This window comes from Nematolebias whitei, chromosome 10, assembly GCF_014905685.2.
Source record: "Nematolebias whitei isolate Nwh7 chromosome 10, NemWhi1, whole genome shotgun sequence".
In the NCBI taxonomy this organism is placed as follows: Eukaryota; Metazoa; Chordata; class Actinopteri; order Cyprinodontiformes; family Rivulidae; genus Nematolebias; species Nematolebias whitei.
In genome coordinates, this window is record NC_056507.1 from 9,739,692 (window position 1) to 9,755,561 (window position 15,870).

A 15,870-nucleotide genomic window follows, 5' to 3' on the forward strand; every position below is an offset into this window, starting at 1 on the left:
AAATCTTTTATCGTTTGTTACATTTTTTTAATTATTTATATTTACTTATTTATTTATTTACAGTTATATACTTTTTCAAAGTTACAGCTGAAGTTTGGGGTTCCTGTCATGTGACCAATTGTCTCTGGCTCTTGATGTCCAGCCTTGAACCGCTGCTTCAAATGTTCCTGTTGCAAGATTCATGTGAAACAGATCCTCTGCAGGTGAGTCTTGGCTCCTCCTCCTCAGGTGAACTGGTGGATCACCACCTCTTTAAGCGAGCGGAAGGACACCTCCCCCCTCTCGGTGTCTCTGAGGCCTGTCAGCTCGTCCTGCAGCTGGACTACGGGTCGTCTCAGCTGGTATCCCAGATCCACCAGCATCTCCAGCAGCGACGCTCTGTGGCTCTTTGGCCCGTAGCGTCTCGCCGCAGGCAGAGCTCTGTGAGCGGCGGCAAAGGCCTGCTCCGGCTCATCCAGGTCACGGTAACACACAGCGAGGGCGGACAGGGTTGGGAGAGTCAGGGTGGACTTCTGCCAGGGTAACAGCTTCTCCTGAATCTCCAGAACCGTCTGCAGGAGCTCCAGAGCTGCTGTGAACTGGCCGGCTCGTAGCAACATGTGGGCCTGCTTCTGCTCGTGCTCAGTGAAGAATGCTGGGAAATGAGGGGAGTGTCGGACGCAGCGAGCAGCGAACATCTTGGCCAGGTAGTCCTGCAGGGCCAGGCGGCGCTTGGAGATGTTCTCAGGGCTGAAGTTCCCCGCCAGGAGCTTCGGGGGCAGAGGCACGTCCTCCAGCTCCTCCTCGAACTCCTGCAGCAGTTTGTGGTGAAAACAGAAGAAGTCGCTGTAGCGGCGCTCCACGGAAACACGGTGAGAATCGAAGCTGCCTGAGCGCATCACCACGATCTTATACACCTGGAGACAAGAACCGCATGAACAACTTCATCATGACGCAGGCACTCAGCTTCTAACCATATCATCAAATCAGCTGATTCAGGTCAGCTTCCTGTCTTAACTGTGAGACCTTGATCTGATATTTGAGGTCAACTCAGGGCATCCTTACTTCAAAGAACGTTAGTTTGCCAATAGTTCATCTGAGTTCTGGACTTTCAGGTGATCTGGGCCTCTGGCTGTGAATACAGTGGCATCTCCGCTTCTGTGTCAGAGTCTTACCACGTGTTTGCTGAGAGGCTGCTGGACGACCCGGCTCGATGGGATTTCAAACAGAACCCGAACGGGTCGGTGACACTGCTTCAGCTTCCTCAGGTTCTGCTGCAGCTCCTTCGTGGTCAAACTGGAACCGATGAGAAGTTCATCTGATGACAAACACAGAAATCTGAGAATGAAATGTCAACCAACCAACTAACCCTAACCCAACTAACCAACCAATCAACCAACCAGTCAGTCAACCAGTCAATCAATCAACCAACCAACTAGTCAATCGATCAACTAACCAGACAACCAGACAATCAACCAACCACCTAACCCAACCAACCAGTCAATCAACTAATCAATCATCCAACCACCTAACCCTAACCCAATCAACCAGCCAATCAACCAACCAACTAACCAACCAACCAATCAACTAACCAACCAGTCAATCATCCAACCACCTAACCCAACCAACCAGTCAATCAACCAACCAACTAGTCAGTCGATCAACTAACAAGCTAACCAGACAACCAGTCGATCAACCAACCAGTCAGACAATTAAGTAGCCAATCATTCACTCAGTAAAACAACCAAATAGTTAGTTGGTCAGTCAACCAACCAGTCAACCAATCCGATAAAACATCTGTTGTGCAAATAAAAAAGTGAGAACCTGCAGCTGCTGAAAACATTAGATTATGTGGTTTTTTTTTAGAGCTAAACTGATCATCTAACTGGAAACAAACCCATTCCAGGTAAAAGTTCTGGTTCTGGATTTGAGTCCAACCACAAGGTCAGATCTTTTCGTCATAAACACGTTTTATTTTCAGAGATTCTGATTCACCAACATGAATTTATCAATTCACCCTCCAGAAAACAGAACCCGGGTTCTGCTGCAGCTGTCTGAGATGGTTCCTGAAGTTTGGACCTGCTCTCAGAGACTTTGTGCAGCTTCATGTCAGATGAAGTGTTCCTTTAAAAGCATCTGAAACACCAAACAGGACAAAAACAACAGAACCTGCAGTTTGTGGGTCCGTCTCATCTGGGTCTTCAGGGCCCAGTTTTGCTTCTGCCATCAGGTCTTCACAGCTGATCCCCCCAACTAGAGAAAAACTGATCTCAGATCTGCTGTATCATCACAGAGGAACGAACGAAGTTTGTTTGGTTCTGGAAACACGAACACTGAGCTCGGTATGTTCTGTCAGCCAGCAGAGGAAGTTCCTCTCCTTTAAGGTTTAAGAGGAAATGAAACAAAGTGTAGACATAGAGTGCAGAACTGTAAACTGACTGAGGAGCGCTTGGTTTATAACAGCAGCCACAGCCGGCGGGTGGAGTCTGTCAGAATGAAGGATCACTTTATTCTTCTAACTGAACGGAGTGGAGGAGCAGCTGGCAGACAATCTTCCCCAAACCCAGATACATGTTCATCTAAACCTTTATTTTCTGTTAAAGGACAGTTTATAAAAACACAGTTCTGCGTTTTAAATAAAACTATCAGTGAATATCTGAGACCTGACACTTATTCAGTAATATTTTACTAATTCAAACATATTTGAAAAACTTTTTAATTCAGCTTGTTTTTGCAGCTGTCGCCCCCTGCTGGTTGTTGGAAAGAGTGTCGTTCTTTGACATTGGCTTTGCTTCTCAGACTCGACGGCCTACAGATCTTCAGTTCTGAGTCTTTAAAGCCGGGATCTCACTGGGCTGTGACAAACAGCAAACAGCACTCATTAGGGAGTTTCTGAAATATTCTGAAGGGTTCTCAAGTGAGTCGCAGGACCCCATTCTCAAAATTGTTCCTCTCAAAACAGACGGGGAGTCATCGTGAGCACCTTGAACCCTCCTGAGAGAAATGTGAGACAAATTTGTGAGAGGTTGTAGACCTGTGAAACTAATCTGTGACCTATTGGAGAGAACGCTGAGAACCAAACAGTATGGGTACAAGGGATGAGTGGGACAACTCTGAGCCAAACAAGGCACAGAACCTCAGAGTGTCTGAAGTTTTCAATCAGACTGAAGGATACTGTTTACCACAGAGTTGCAGTGTCACAGAATGAGTGCCTACCGGTGACAATGTGATGATGGCACACCTTCACAAAATGTCTAAGGACGCCACCTCTTCCATCTCTTCTGGGAGGACTCTAAGGTGTTCCCAGACTAACTGAGGGAGTCTCTCCCAGGTGTCCTGGGTCTTCCTCAGGGTCTTCTCCCAGTTGAGCATATCCAGATCTCTGATACCACTCTCTGCTGAAAGCCAGGGATGCTGTCTTCAGGTCTGGCAACTCACAGGAACTCAGGAGGGCTAGAAGAGAGCTGGCTGCAGGTATGAAGAGGGCCAAAGCCACATACAGTATGTACAGAAGATCCAGGGATATTTCTCCTCCCAGGATCCACAGAGCATGCGGAAGGGCATTAAGTGCATCACAGACACAACATGAGAGGTGCACAATGGCCTAGGGACCCATCACTGCCTGATGCTCTCAGCAGTTTTTATGCCCGCTTTGAAATAGTTCTAAACAGACCACCCAGCACCAGACTCACCTCGCCATCTAGAGCAAAATCCCTCAGTGTGACCCTAGCAGACTGTAGCAGAAGGACTCCTACGTCTGTATGCTCTTTGTGGACTTCACATCTGCCTGCAACACCATGATTCCCCAGACCCTGATGAACAAACTACTCATACTAGGACTGAGCCCGTTCCTATGCAACTGGGTCCTGGATTTCATGACCACCAGGCTGCAGTCTGTGAGGATCTACAACTTCTCCTCCTCCATTACATAATCCACAGCACTGGCTCCCCTCAGGGTTGTGTGTTGAGCTCCCACCTGTTTACTCTGCTCACATTAATTCAACCTTTATTTAGACAGGTTAATCCCATCGAGCCTTGGGGACTCATTTACAAGCGAGACCTGATTTCTTAACAAAGAGTGATGACAACAGTAAATAACAACGACAATAATAGACAGTCACAAAAGAGGCATGCAATTTAAAAAAACAAATCTAAACAAAATAGCAACGAAAAAGGATGGTCAAAAGGAAAAGTAGCAAAAAGAAGAAAATAAACGCTAGATTATGACGCGGTGTAGAAAACTAAAAACAGGAACATGTCTGCGATGGCTTTTGCCAGGAACTTAATAGATACTTAAAGCCACATTAGAGAGGTCAAGGTCGAGAGCTTCAGATCTTTTTGCAAGATATTCCAGGAAACAGGAGCAAAGTAGGAGAAGGCCTTTTGCCTAGGTCAGTCCCACTGAGGGAACACTGCATGTAATTATGTCCTGGGAGCGCACGCTGTAGCTGCACTCACGCAGAGACATGTAGGAGGAGATGTATGAAGGCAGCAGACCAAGAAGTGATTTAAAGGTGAAAATGTACCAGTGGGAGAGTCTGCATGAAGTTAATGATGTCCAGTTAACCAGTGAATACAGGGTGTAGTGGTGGGTACGGTAAGTACAGCCAGTTATGAATCTTAATGCACCGTGATATATGACATATGTGACATATGACTGTGCAGCTACCCATCCAGACTGTCATATTGTAAAGTTTGCAGACAATACACCTATGGTTGGATGCATCACAAACAGTGATGAGTCTGGCTACAGGCAGGAGGTGGAACACCTGGAGAGAGTTAGTGCAGGAAAAACAACCTTCACATCAATGGGAAGAGGACAAAGGAGATGATTGTGGATTTCAGAAGGGGCAGACACACCCATCCCCCTTTGGACAAAGGAGGATCTGCGATGGAAGTGGTCTCCAGCTACAAGTACTTGGGTGTGAACCTGAATGACATTATCAGCTGGGGCAACAACACTACCAGCCTGATCAAGAAAGCTGGTGGCTGAGGTGAGCTGGTCTGGGAAGCTCAGTCCTCACCTCCTTCTACAGGTGTGCAGTGGAGAGCATCCTGTGCTCCAGCATCAACGTGTGGCATGGAGGCTGCACAGCTGCAGAAAGAAAAGCTTTGCAGAGAGTGGTGAAGGCTGCACAGAAGAATGTTGGCGTCAGCCTCCCCACCATCACAGACATCTTCACCTCCAGATGCAGGAAGAGGGCCACCTGCATCATGAAGGACCCCACTCACCCAGCACACACACTTTTTGCCCTGCTCCCCTCAGGCAGGAGGTTGAGGAGCATTAAGGTTAGAACGATTAGACTGAGGAACAGCTTCTACCCTGAGACTGTTAGACTCATGAATCTCTAACCAGAATAATCACTGTGAAAAATCACATCATGTTGCTGCTGATCTGTTTCATGTTGCTGCTGATCTGTCCGGCACAGAGTTCGTAATACTGCATACGCTGCGCTGATCCGTCTCAATTCTTCCCTCACAGTGAACAAACTCTGAGATACTTGATGTTCTCCACCTGAGGCAGAATCTCACTTCTAACACTGTCTGTGTTCAAATTCTAAATAATTTGTGTACCTAGCAATGCAGCAGGAGGTGGTGAGGTCCTCATTATTTGTTGTCTGATTACAAAATGCTTGTTGAATCTGGGAAAAGACATTTATTTATGTATTCAGTATTTATTAATCACACCATTGTTGCATAACTTTCCATGAGTGCTGAACAGCAGCCCAATCAAAACTTTGTCCTTTTACTGTGAGAGCATCGTGCAGCAGGTGCAACTGTTAGGCACACTCAAACGTTGGCCCAGAAGTTTGTATGTTATTTATGGGACAAATGCAAACGTATCACAAGTATTACTATAATATATGTTAGTAAATTTAACAATGACAATAAATATTCTGATTCTAACTGATTTAGTGTGATTTCAAGTGGAAATGTTCCGCAGTTTTGTGACAGTGTCAGATTTACTGTTCCTGGTCTGAGTTACTCTCGTCTGATCTGCCTGAGTTCTGGAAGTTGGAAGTTTCTGGTCTTTGTTCCAGCAGATCCTGCGTCTGATCTGGGACAGGTAGAACATGGGTGCGATGAACAGGCCAAAGTTGGGAAACAACAGCAACAGCTGAAGGATAAAGCACTGGGAGCGACTGGTGTCCCCGCCCTCTGTGAGGATCACCACCAAGAGCGGGACCAGACCCACCACAGGGGAGTACGCCACCACCGACTGCACCAGGACGGCGGAGATGTTTCTCAGAGCTTTTCTCTGAGGAACGCTGGTCCCTGAGCTGTCTCCTGGACCGCTACGACGCAAAACCCCCACAATCCCTAGCAGACACAGCAGCATGGTAAGGAACAGCAGGGAGATGGTGATGGACTGGTACAGGGCCCTGACAAAGACCGCGCAAAAGAACCCCAGCAGGGCCACAGCCAAGGTCAGGACCCAGGCGCAGGCGCACAGAGCCAGCCTGTAACCTCGCCTCCCCAAGCGCTGGTAGACGAAAGGCCATGCCACGGCCAGGTAACGCTCCAAACACATGCAGGTGAGCAGCAGCGGGCAGCCGAAGATGTTAAGGACAAACAGGGACTCTTTGACAGCGTAGATGCCTCTGGAGGTTCTGTGCAGTGCGGTGTAAATGTCCAGAGGCAGACTGAGACAGAACAGGACGTCCACGATGGAGACGTTCAGACCCAGCAGCTCAGACGGCGTCATGGAGCTCCGCCTCCTTGCTAACATCCACATCAGACCTGAGTTCGCCGGAAGCACCGTCAGCAGGATGAAGATCTTAAAGGTTATCCATCCCACCACCCCGACCCGGATGTGACAGGAAGTCAGAACTCCAGAGAGGTCCGGGTCAAACAGAGAGAAGGAGGGAGCACCGTCATCTGGACCAGAACTGAGGCTGATGTTGGCGTCACTGTGGCTCCAGGTGCTGTTCATCATCATCATCCTCATCAACAGGCTGCTGGAGCAAAGAGGAAGATTTTATGTTAATTATCCAGACTTCTTTTTACCATAAAATAATCAAGATTCAGATTCCTGAAGAATGTTTGCTCCAAAGTTTTATTTTTACAAAGTAATTACAGATACAAATATTCAGTCAGCCCTCAAACATTAAATCAAACTCTGAGGAAATAAAATTTTATTTCTGCATTAAATTCTGTGATCAGTGTTTAAAAGAGATCTGTGCAGGGGCGGGGCTATATTTGGGAGGGGTTTAATTACGGGCGTGGCATGTCATAGATCCACCCACTTTTGGCTCAGCATGCCCTTTTAAAAAGTTTTTCTTTTTTAGCTCTTATTTAAAAATAAATAAAGAAAAAATTATTTAGGTTCTGATTTGATAACCTTATAATAACTGTTTCTTTGTTTAATACAGATTTAATGTCTTATACGGCAGCTGTGTCTGAAGCCGGTGCTGTTGGTCCGATAAGATTTGCTTGTTTGTAAGGACTGTTGAAGTTTGTCCCTCCAGAGGTTCCCAGAGTTTGGTTCAGGACTGGATCATCAATTTAAAAATCCCTTTTGATTTGTTACGGGCTCTTCTAACCCTGGAAAATCTGCAGAAAGTTCCTCTGAGTGCTGCTGAGACAGAAAGTCCCTCTTTTTATTTACGGAGATTATAACTAATTACTTTTTAAATAACCTATTTATCCAACATTATTTATAATTAGTTGTTTTTTAAATTGTTTATTAAACAACATTTGCTGAAAGTCTTATGACGACATCTAAAGAAATGATGTAGTTTTAGTGACAAGCTTCAAATTTTCACACTGTTCAGAGTAAATTTATGAATATTAATACAGTAATCTGTAATTTTAGAATTTAAAAGTCTTTAATTTGTTTACATCAAGAAACATGATCTTAAAACATTTGTAAGTGATTCTAACTGAACTTGTTTTGAATTGAACTTTGCGACGTTTTTATAGTTTCCGCTGCAGAAACTAAACAGTTTGTTGTGGAAAACAGGAAGTGAAGTAAATATTGTTCCAGTTTCCATTTATTTACAGGCTCTGTTCAGTTTGGGGGCTCAGACACTTTCAGTGACCTGGAACTCAGTTCTGGTTCTGGTTCTGCTGATAAGACAGGAGAAGCTGCTTTGGCATCCTTCAGCATTTTTGCAGAAATCTGTTGGTTTACAGTAAGTTCCAGTTTTTATTGAATTAAATAATGAAAAAGATCAACCAAATTCATCATGAGACCATTCTTAATTTAAAAATCCAAAAATTAGATATTGTACATCACATTTTAAAATCTGCCTTTAAATGTTAAATTAAACAAAACTGTTATTTCCAGAGAAATCTAAGAGCAGCGACCCAAATATTCAGGTCAAACGATTTCAGCACAGAACTAATTCATCTTCAAACTGATCATTCTGATCAGATTTATTGATCAGATTGTTTCAGAGGATTAAATCAGGACTTAAAGACTGCAGGACGGACTCACCTGTGGAAAGACGTCCCTTTCTGTCCCACCTGAGGACGCAGTCATGCAGCTCTTGCATGATGTTTGCATTTAAAGGAGGTTTGTCCACCTGTCCGTCCCCCTGCAGGTCTTCAGGATTGTTTCTGGAACATTTAGCATCATGCAAACATCGGGTGTTTCTCATCCCGTGTTCGCCTGCAGTTCCTGTTGTTGCAGATTTCTAAACATTTAGAAAACAACAGCAATAAATGTCAACAATAACATGTTTAGAACAAAACAAAAAAAAGAAAAAATAGTAATAAAAGCTGGAGTTCTGCTCATCCAGAGGTAACAGCAGGATCACCTGAACAGGTGGGCCCAGACTGCACATTTGAATGGAACAGATGGGTTCTTCTGTTAAACGATGCGTTCACTGACATGCAGAGCAGCAGAAACAACAGATTTGTTTTGTTGCACTTCATGTGGATCCTGCTCATGTTCTGGTTCTCTGAGGTCAGGAAAGTTTCAGAGTGAAAAAACTGAACCCGATAGATGTTACTGATTAAAGGGATCACAGGTTTTGCTGCTTTTATCAAAACCAGCAGAACAGAGGGAGAGGAGCATCTGATACAAATAAGATCCTGGAGAACACTAACCATGGCAGCACATTATCAACAGAGGCCGGGTTCAACCAGACCAGACCCAAGATCAGATGTCCCGGAGACAGTCCAGCACACAACAGCAGGTAGAAGATCCTGGCAGGGAAAGCAAACATGGAACAACATCACCAGGAGGCCGAAACAGTTCAAGAACATCTGGAACAGTAAACAGGAACATCTGGAACAGCACATGGGAACATCTGGAACAGTACACATTATCATCTGGATTAGTGTGCATGAACATTTGGAGCAGTGAACAGGAATATTTGGAACAGTGGCACAGGAACCTCCATAACAGTGTACAGAAACATCTGGAACAGTGAACAGGAACATCTGAAACAGTGCACAGAAACATCTGGATTAATGCACAGGAAGTTTTGGAACAGTGCACAGGAACATCTGGTACAGCACACAGGAACATCTCGAACAGTAGGCAGAAACATCTTCTGGAACAGTGCACAGGAACATCTGGACCAGTGAACAGGAACATCTGGAACAGTAGGCAGAAACATCTTCTGGAACAGTGAACAGGAACATCTGGACCAGTCTCAGAACTCCTCTTGCATAAATAATATTTTTTGTTTTGCTGTTTCCTCAAATTGTTCATTTTCTTTTTATTTAATTTTATTTTTATTCATAATTTCTTCTTAGTTTTATCATGTCAAATGTGAACTTGTTTTTTGTTGTTGTTGTTGTTGTTGTTGTTGTATGCCTCCCTTGTTATATTGTGTTCTGTTTTTTTTTTTTTTCCTTAAATTTTCAATTAAGACAAAAAAAGAAAAACCGGTGAAGAGTTGTTTGACCATCAGGGGGCGATAGTGCTTATTTGGGGGACACCCTGTTCTGGCGGGTGATATGCAGTTCCGCTGTCAGTTTGTCAAGAAAAAATAAAATAAAATAAAATAAATGGCTGCCACAGTGGGCTCGGTGGGGCTGTTCAACAACGAGCTGCAATCCTGGGAAGAATATTGTGAGATTTTAGATTATTTCTTCATCGCAAGCGACACTGAGGAAGCGGAAAAGAAACGAGCGCTGTTGCTGAGCTGCGCATGCGCGCAGACCTACGCCTTGACGAGGAACCTGCTCAGTCCTGCGCAGCCGAAGGACAGATCCTACGTGGAGTTGGTAGAGTTGTTGAACAATCATTTTCACCCTAAACCAAATGAAATAGTACAGCGGTGGGAGTTTAACACAAGGAATAGAAAGCCAGAAGAAAAAGTCTGTGATCACGTGGCGGAGCTGAGGAAGCTCGCGCAAAGTAATGTTGGTTAATTTTGGGGACTCCCTGACGGTGATGCTGAGGGATGTTTAGTGTGTGGAATAAATGACGACTGGATACAGCGCAGATTGTTAGCAGAACATGGACTAACGTTTGAAAAGTTTGAAGTTTGCTCAGGCCATGGAGGCGGCCGGCAGAGACATTATTGATGAGGGGGGGGGGGGGGGGGGTTCCCAGGAACCGGCCAAGGACAAACCCAAAAAAGTCCTGAAATGATGACAGAATGTTTATTCAGCTGGGCCCCTCTGAAAAGTCCATGGAAATTCCTCAGTAGGAGGGGAGGGAGGGACAGAGCTTCAGTTTTACAAAACTTGAAAATTAGACACAGGTTGTTGCTACTACCCAGATAGCAAACAGACTCCGGAACGGATCCTCAAAACAGACCCAGATCGGAGTCCACTTGCACACCAGAACGGATCCAGAACAGATAAGGATCACAGATCCAGATTGGATCTGGCCCGGACCCTATCCAGATCCACTCATTAAGTGCCACATCCGGCCCGGATCCGTTTTGGATCTGTTCACAGAACACATCATCCGGCCCAGATCCGTTTTCAATCATTAATCAGTGTGTATGTATTGTCATCATTGAATGTTTCCATACAATGGTGAAATTGGCTCTCTGCATTTAACCCATCCACCACCAGGCGGAGCAGTGGGCAGCTGTTGAAGGCGCCCGGGGAGCAACAGGGGATGAGGTGTACTGCTTAGAGACACCACGAGGTGTGCAATGACTGGGGATCGAACCCAGGACCTTCGGGTCCTGAGTCGGCTGCCCTGCCCCTACACGATCGTTTTGGACCCATTCATAGAACACATCATCTGGCTCGGATCATCCAGCCTGCATCTGGTTTTGACCAGTTTATGATACTCTTATTGGAGGTGGACTCAATTGGGTCCATCCATCCATCCATTATCTTTTACCCACTTCTTCCATTTTGGGTCACAGGGGTCACCGGTGCGAATGCCCAGCAATCACTGTGCGAGGGGCGGGGTACAACCTGGACAGGTCTCCAGTCCATCACAGGGCCACACACACCCAGAGACAATTTAGCGTTACCAATCAGCCTAACATGCATGTTTTTGGTCTGTGAGAGGAAACTGGAGCACCTGGAGAAAACCCACGCATGCACAGGAGAGAACATGTAAGCTCCACCCAGAGAGGCCCCCGGACCGGGATTTGAACCGGGAACCTGCTCGCTGAGAGGCAGCAGCTCTACCAGTTGCGCCACCGTGCCGCCCTCATTTGGTTCAAAACCTTTATTTATCATGGAGCTTACCAGCTAGAAATGGACATGATTTATTAAGTTATTTATTAAGTTTTTCAAAATTTAAATTTCATTAAGTGCTACTTGTACATTTTGATTCCAGTTTAATTAAAATTGTTCTTCAACTCAACTCAATATATTTTACTAATCACCATTTACAGTTTTTAGATATATAAACTCAAAATTTTCATTTATCAAGACTTTGAAGTTTTCACTTTTTTAACCCAGGAAAAGTTAGTTAACAAAACTCAAAGATTTAAGTACAAGACAAGATATTTTTAAGTTTACAAAACTCCGTTTTTATTAGTTTGTTGTCACTGATTTAAGTACAGAATACTCAAAAATGTTGACTTTGTAATCAAAGCACATGAATTTAAACTTAAACAAATTTGAGGCAGTTGATACGTGGAGTAGAACAAACGTAAAATGACCAAGTTATGAACCTGTTCTACATAACAGCTTTTTCTTGGCTTATTTAAAGTTTAAAAAATGCAAAATAAATATTGGAAAGGAGAAAAAGTACACGCTAAAACATTTAAAGAAAACAGTATAAAAATAACTGTACATTTACATAAAATGAAAATGTACAGCTGCACCAATTTAGTGAATAGTTGCCAATTGTTAAGCACCTATTTTAATTGTTTTGAGACATTATTTCAGATGAAAGCATCATATGTTCAGATTCTAGTGTCTCAAATGTGAACAGTTTCTGGTTTTATTTAAGAAAAAGTAAATACTGCAGCAACTAATCAATTAATGCAGAAAATAAACTAATAAATAATTATATCACAAAGTAAATAATAAAATCTAATTAAAAAATAGATTTTGCACTAATCAAATGCCAAATTAATGAGTACTTTCTGCGTTTGACTAATACCCGAGTAGTGCAAGAGATCAACAACTTGAATCAAATGACAGTATTTTAACTGTTTAACAACATTTGACATTGAATACTAGAATATGAATGTGTTACATTAACCATAAAACCAGTTCAGATCATTCTTGAGTGTGTAACCTGGGCACCATCTTCTAGACCAGCTAAAATCTTCTGAATAAATTCAAGTGTTGGTAAGTGCTTATACCTGAGCCTAAACAGCAGGAAGGCATCCGCAAATTTGGGACAGCTGACAATGATGTCACTTTCAATGACCACGTCAACTTTCACAGGTTGGTAGTGAACTGGATTTGTGTCGTGGTCACTGGTGACGGTAACAAGGGCCACTGCAACATCTCCATCAGCTCTGGCTCATCTGGCTTATCCTAAAATGAACGAGAGAGATGATCAGAATCTATTCTATACCAGTTTCACCATATTCTTTTATGTCATTTTCTAATAAAGGTTGGTTTATTTATTGATAGATCATCTTTCACAATTAATTAAATACTGGTGGTAAGAAATAATTGTGAATTGATAATATTTTAGCCAAAACCATGTTTTATATAGAACAAACTGATTTTGTTTTATTTAGCCGGGTTAGCCCTAGGTCTCTATAAGAAGTGTGTTCTGTACATTACCAGAGAATCTGAGTGACAGGAGAGAGACTGAGGCTAAACTTAAGAACATACTGGTCATAAAATTAGAACATCATGGAAAAAGTTGATTTATTTCAGTAATTTTATTCAAAAAGTTAAACTTGTATATTATATTCATTCATTCCCCGAAATCTCTACTTTGAGAGAATGAGGGCTGTGACTGGCTGCCGTGTATGTCAATCAAATAACAAATTTCATAGTGAGGATGGATGATAGGCTGACGTTCTTTTTAATTTATTTTTATATGCCATGCGATCTACCCATAATACCTTTGCGATCGACTGGTAGATTTCGATCGATATATTGGGCACCCCCAGTCTAGCTAAATGTTAACTGTGATAAAAGGCTAGATATTTGTATTTGGGGTGGGGGCATTGAAGGAAATGGAGCGCTGTCATTGTGTTATAATTTCAGGACTCTTGGATTCCTTTAGGCGTTGTCCTTGGCCGTTCCCCGACATCCCTCGAGAATGTTTACGGATCTCACCAGAGGGAACTGGTTGATTATTCCATCCTTATCAGAACTCCTAGTGCCCTCGAGAGCATCCTTGGACATGCTCACCGCTCTCGTCGTCTCTCCCCCTCTGCGGAATGTCTACGTCACCATGTGCTTGTATGTGTGAGGTGTTTTTTTAATATTAGGGTCTTCCTTCTCAGCCAAGAAGAAAGAGTTTGATAGGAATTTTTTTTTGTGCCTCCAGTTCCTACATGTGTCCAGTTTCACTACTTTTTGTCTGTCTAATCAGATCTCACTTGTAAATGAGTCTTCTAGGCTCATTGTGATTTATCTGTCCGAATAAAGGTTGACTTGAATTGAATCTCCGTAGATTTTTAGCTAGTGCATCAGTATTGCGCGCAGCTAGCTTAGTGCTACGTCAGTGCCGGAAGTTGTCGGTGGGGGTGGGGGGGTCGACAGGGCGCTCTCCTTGAATAAAGGGAAGGGAAACACTGGACTATGTGCTCAGAGTTCAGTAGAGTTCTGGATCAGGAGTTCTGGGTCAGATCTGGGTTCACCCTCTGCGGTCAGTTTAGTTTAGATCGACATCAGTGTTCTTTGGTCCCCATGAGCAGAAAACTCTCTGAGAACCCATGGAACTGCAGGAAACCTGAATTTTACTCAGCTCCACTTCTGCAGGTAAACATGGAGAGTCCACAGGAAGCCAGCGAGGTCCTCCAGCTGCTGGAGGACTACTGTACCAGGAGGTCTAGGTGGAGGTCGGCAGGCGCCTCACAATGGAGAACACTGAGGAGGTCACGGATGCCTGAGGAGCAGAACATCTCCAGCCTGCCTGATGTCCCACCACTCCATTCAATGATGATGATCAAAGGTGAGAAACGTTCTGCAGAATTGTGATGGTTCTCCTGAATATGATAGAATTGAACATCTGGAGGCCCAGATGTTTGAGTGTTCAGTCTGTAACAAGGGTTCTGAATGGTCCACAGTACCTGTACAGCATCCAAAACCGGCTCAGCGCAGGGTGACGGAGCGGCTGGTGGAGATCACCGAGTCGGCGCCGATCAGGAAGGACGAGGTGCAAACACAAGAAGGTGAGACACGATCATGAAGTTACAGGTTAGGACCTTCAAAAGATAATTCATTTAGTTGACCAATGACTCTGAAAATGCTTTAGATCGTGTAATTATTTTAGATGGACCAGCAGATTGGTTCTGCTAGATCCTTCCAAATGGCAGACTGGTTCCGGATGATCCACAGATTGTCAGATAGTTTCTGGAAGGTCTTCAGATCAGCAGATTGGTTCAGAAGATGTTTCTGACCACTGGATTAATTTGGGGAAATCTTCTGATCACCGTAGTGGTTCAGAAAGTTCCTCACAGAGGTCGACATGTGCCGTTCCTGTTTGTCTGAGAAGATCTGTTTTGGTCTCAGACAACCAGATCTCGCCTCGAGGATGTCCGCTGGACAACCAAGTGAAACAGACATGGATTAACGTTCTCCGTCGCTGTGATGGTTTTCTACCATTTTTAACATCTGTATAAATGCGGGGGGGGGGGGGGTGTTCCCGTCTTTTTAAATCCATCCAATATATTTATGATACTGACCCAATCAGAGCAGGGCGGGCCATGCCGTCTGAAACATGGCAGCTGACTGCAGTGTTCCCAACTTAGAGATAGATTAAAGGTGAGAGCACCAATCAGTGTCTCCTGGACTATTTTCCAAGGTGGAAACCACTCTACTCTAACTGAAGGTGTAGACGTAATAATTATTAAACGTGTTTGCACGTGACCGATTGACTGCAGCCGGGGAGAAACCAGAACTGATACACCATCACCCCCTCCTCCTGCACCACGCCCCGACTCCCCGGACATTTGTATCTAAAGTATAACTATGTATTAAACATCAAAGTTCATGTTCAGTGTATTTATGTATTAAACATTAATGTGTTTGGAGCGTTGTCCTCGTACAGACGTGTGCAACCTGCGCACATGACCAAACATCTGGTCAGAGGGAGCGTGCTCAGCCCGAGTGTCTCACGGTGAGAGAAGAGGCTGTTTCTGCTGTTTTAGTTCTTATAATTAAACAATATTAACACAAAAGACAAATATTTATATGCCCCAGATTATAGCAGAGATGTTTGTCTCTGTTTATCTTTAATTTTTTTCCCTCATATTCACAAAGTCCTCTCTGAAAATCAGTTTCAGGTGTTTGTAGTTCATCATAGATATCTAAATTAATTAATTTCTACACGGTGTTTTAACAACAACATGGTGCTGTGGCTGTCTGGATGAGCTAAAC

General features: G+C 43.9%; 3 protein-coding genes across 3 annotated transcripts in view; 1 reads left to right on the forward strand and 2 right to left on the reverse strand.

The window, feature by feature from the left end:
• Positions 1–224: 224 nt before the first annotated feature.
• snx20 (sorting nexin 20) lies at positions 225–2,206 on the reverse strand. Its single transcript, XM_037683325.1, has 3 exons — positions 2,149–2,206; positions 1,155–1,297; positions 225–896 (listed from the first exon to the last, which is right to left on the reverse strand). Exons 1-3 carry the CDS (start codon positions 2,204–2,206, stop codon positions 225–227), a joined length of 873 nt encoding a protein of 290 aa, XP_037539253.1.
• Positions 2,207–5,902: 3,696 nt separating this feature from the next.
• LOC119415954 (G-protein coupled receptor 35-like) lies at positions 5,903–6,922 on the reverse strand. The gene has a single exon (XM_037683123.1). The coding sequence runs from the start codon at positions 6,920–6,922 to the stop codon at positions 5,903–5,905; it is 1,020 nt and encodes a 339-aa protein (XP_037539051.1).
• A 3,173-nt stretch (positions 6,923–10,095) lies between these two features.
• LOC119415955 (apoptosis facilitator Bcl-2-like protein 14) overlaps positions 10,096–15,870 on the forward strand; it is an 8,720-nt gene continuing 2,945 nt past the window's right edge. The window contains exons 1-3 of the mRNA XM_037683125.1: positions 10,096–10,161; positions 14,251–14,443; positions 14,559–14,663. Of these exons, the coding sequence (XP_037539053.1) occupies positions 14,257–14,443; positions 14,559–14,663 (292 nt within the window). The 5' untranslated portion in view covers positions 10,096–10,161; positions 14,251–14,256. The remainder of the gene's footprint in view (positions 10,162–14,250; positions 14,444–14,558; positions 14,664–15,870) is intronic.

Bases quoted from the DNA above. Each gene is read 5' to 3' on its own strand.
- snx20 (XM_037683325.1), bottom strand. From the start codon at position 2,206: ATGGCAGAAGCAAAACTGGGCCCTGAAGACCCAGATGAGACGGACCCA. The intron at 1,298-2,148 runs GTTCTGTTGTTT...GTTTGTCATCAG, and splicing joins GACGGACCCACAAACTGCAG to ATGAACTTCTCATCGGTTCC. The intron at 897-1,154 runs GTAAGACTCTGA...TCTTGTCTCCAG, and splicing joins AGCCTCTCAGCAAACACGTG to GTGTATAAGATCGTGGTGAT.
- LOC119415954 (XM_037683123.1), bottom strand. From the start codon at position 6,922: ATGATGATGATGAACAGCACCTGGAGCCACAGTGACGCCAACATCAGC.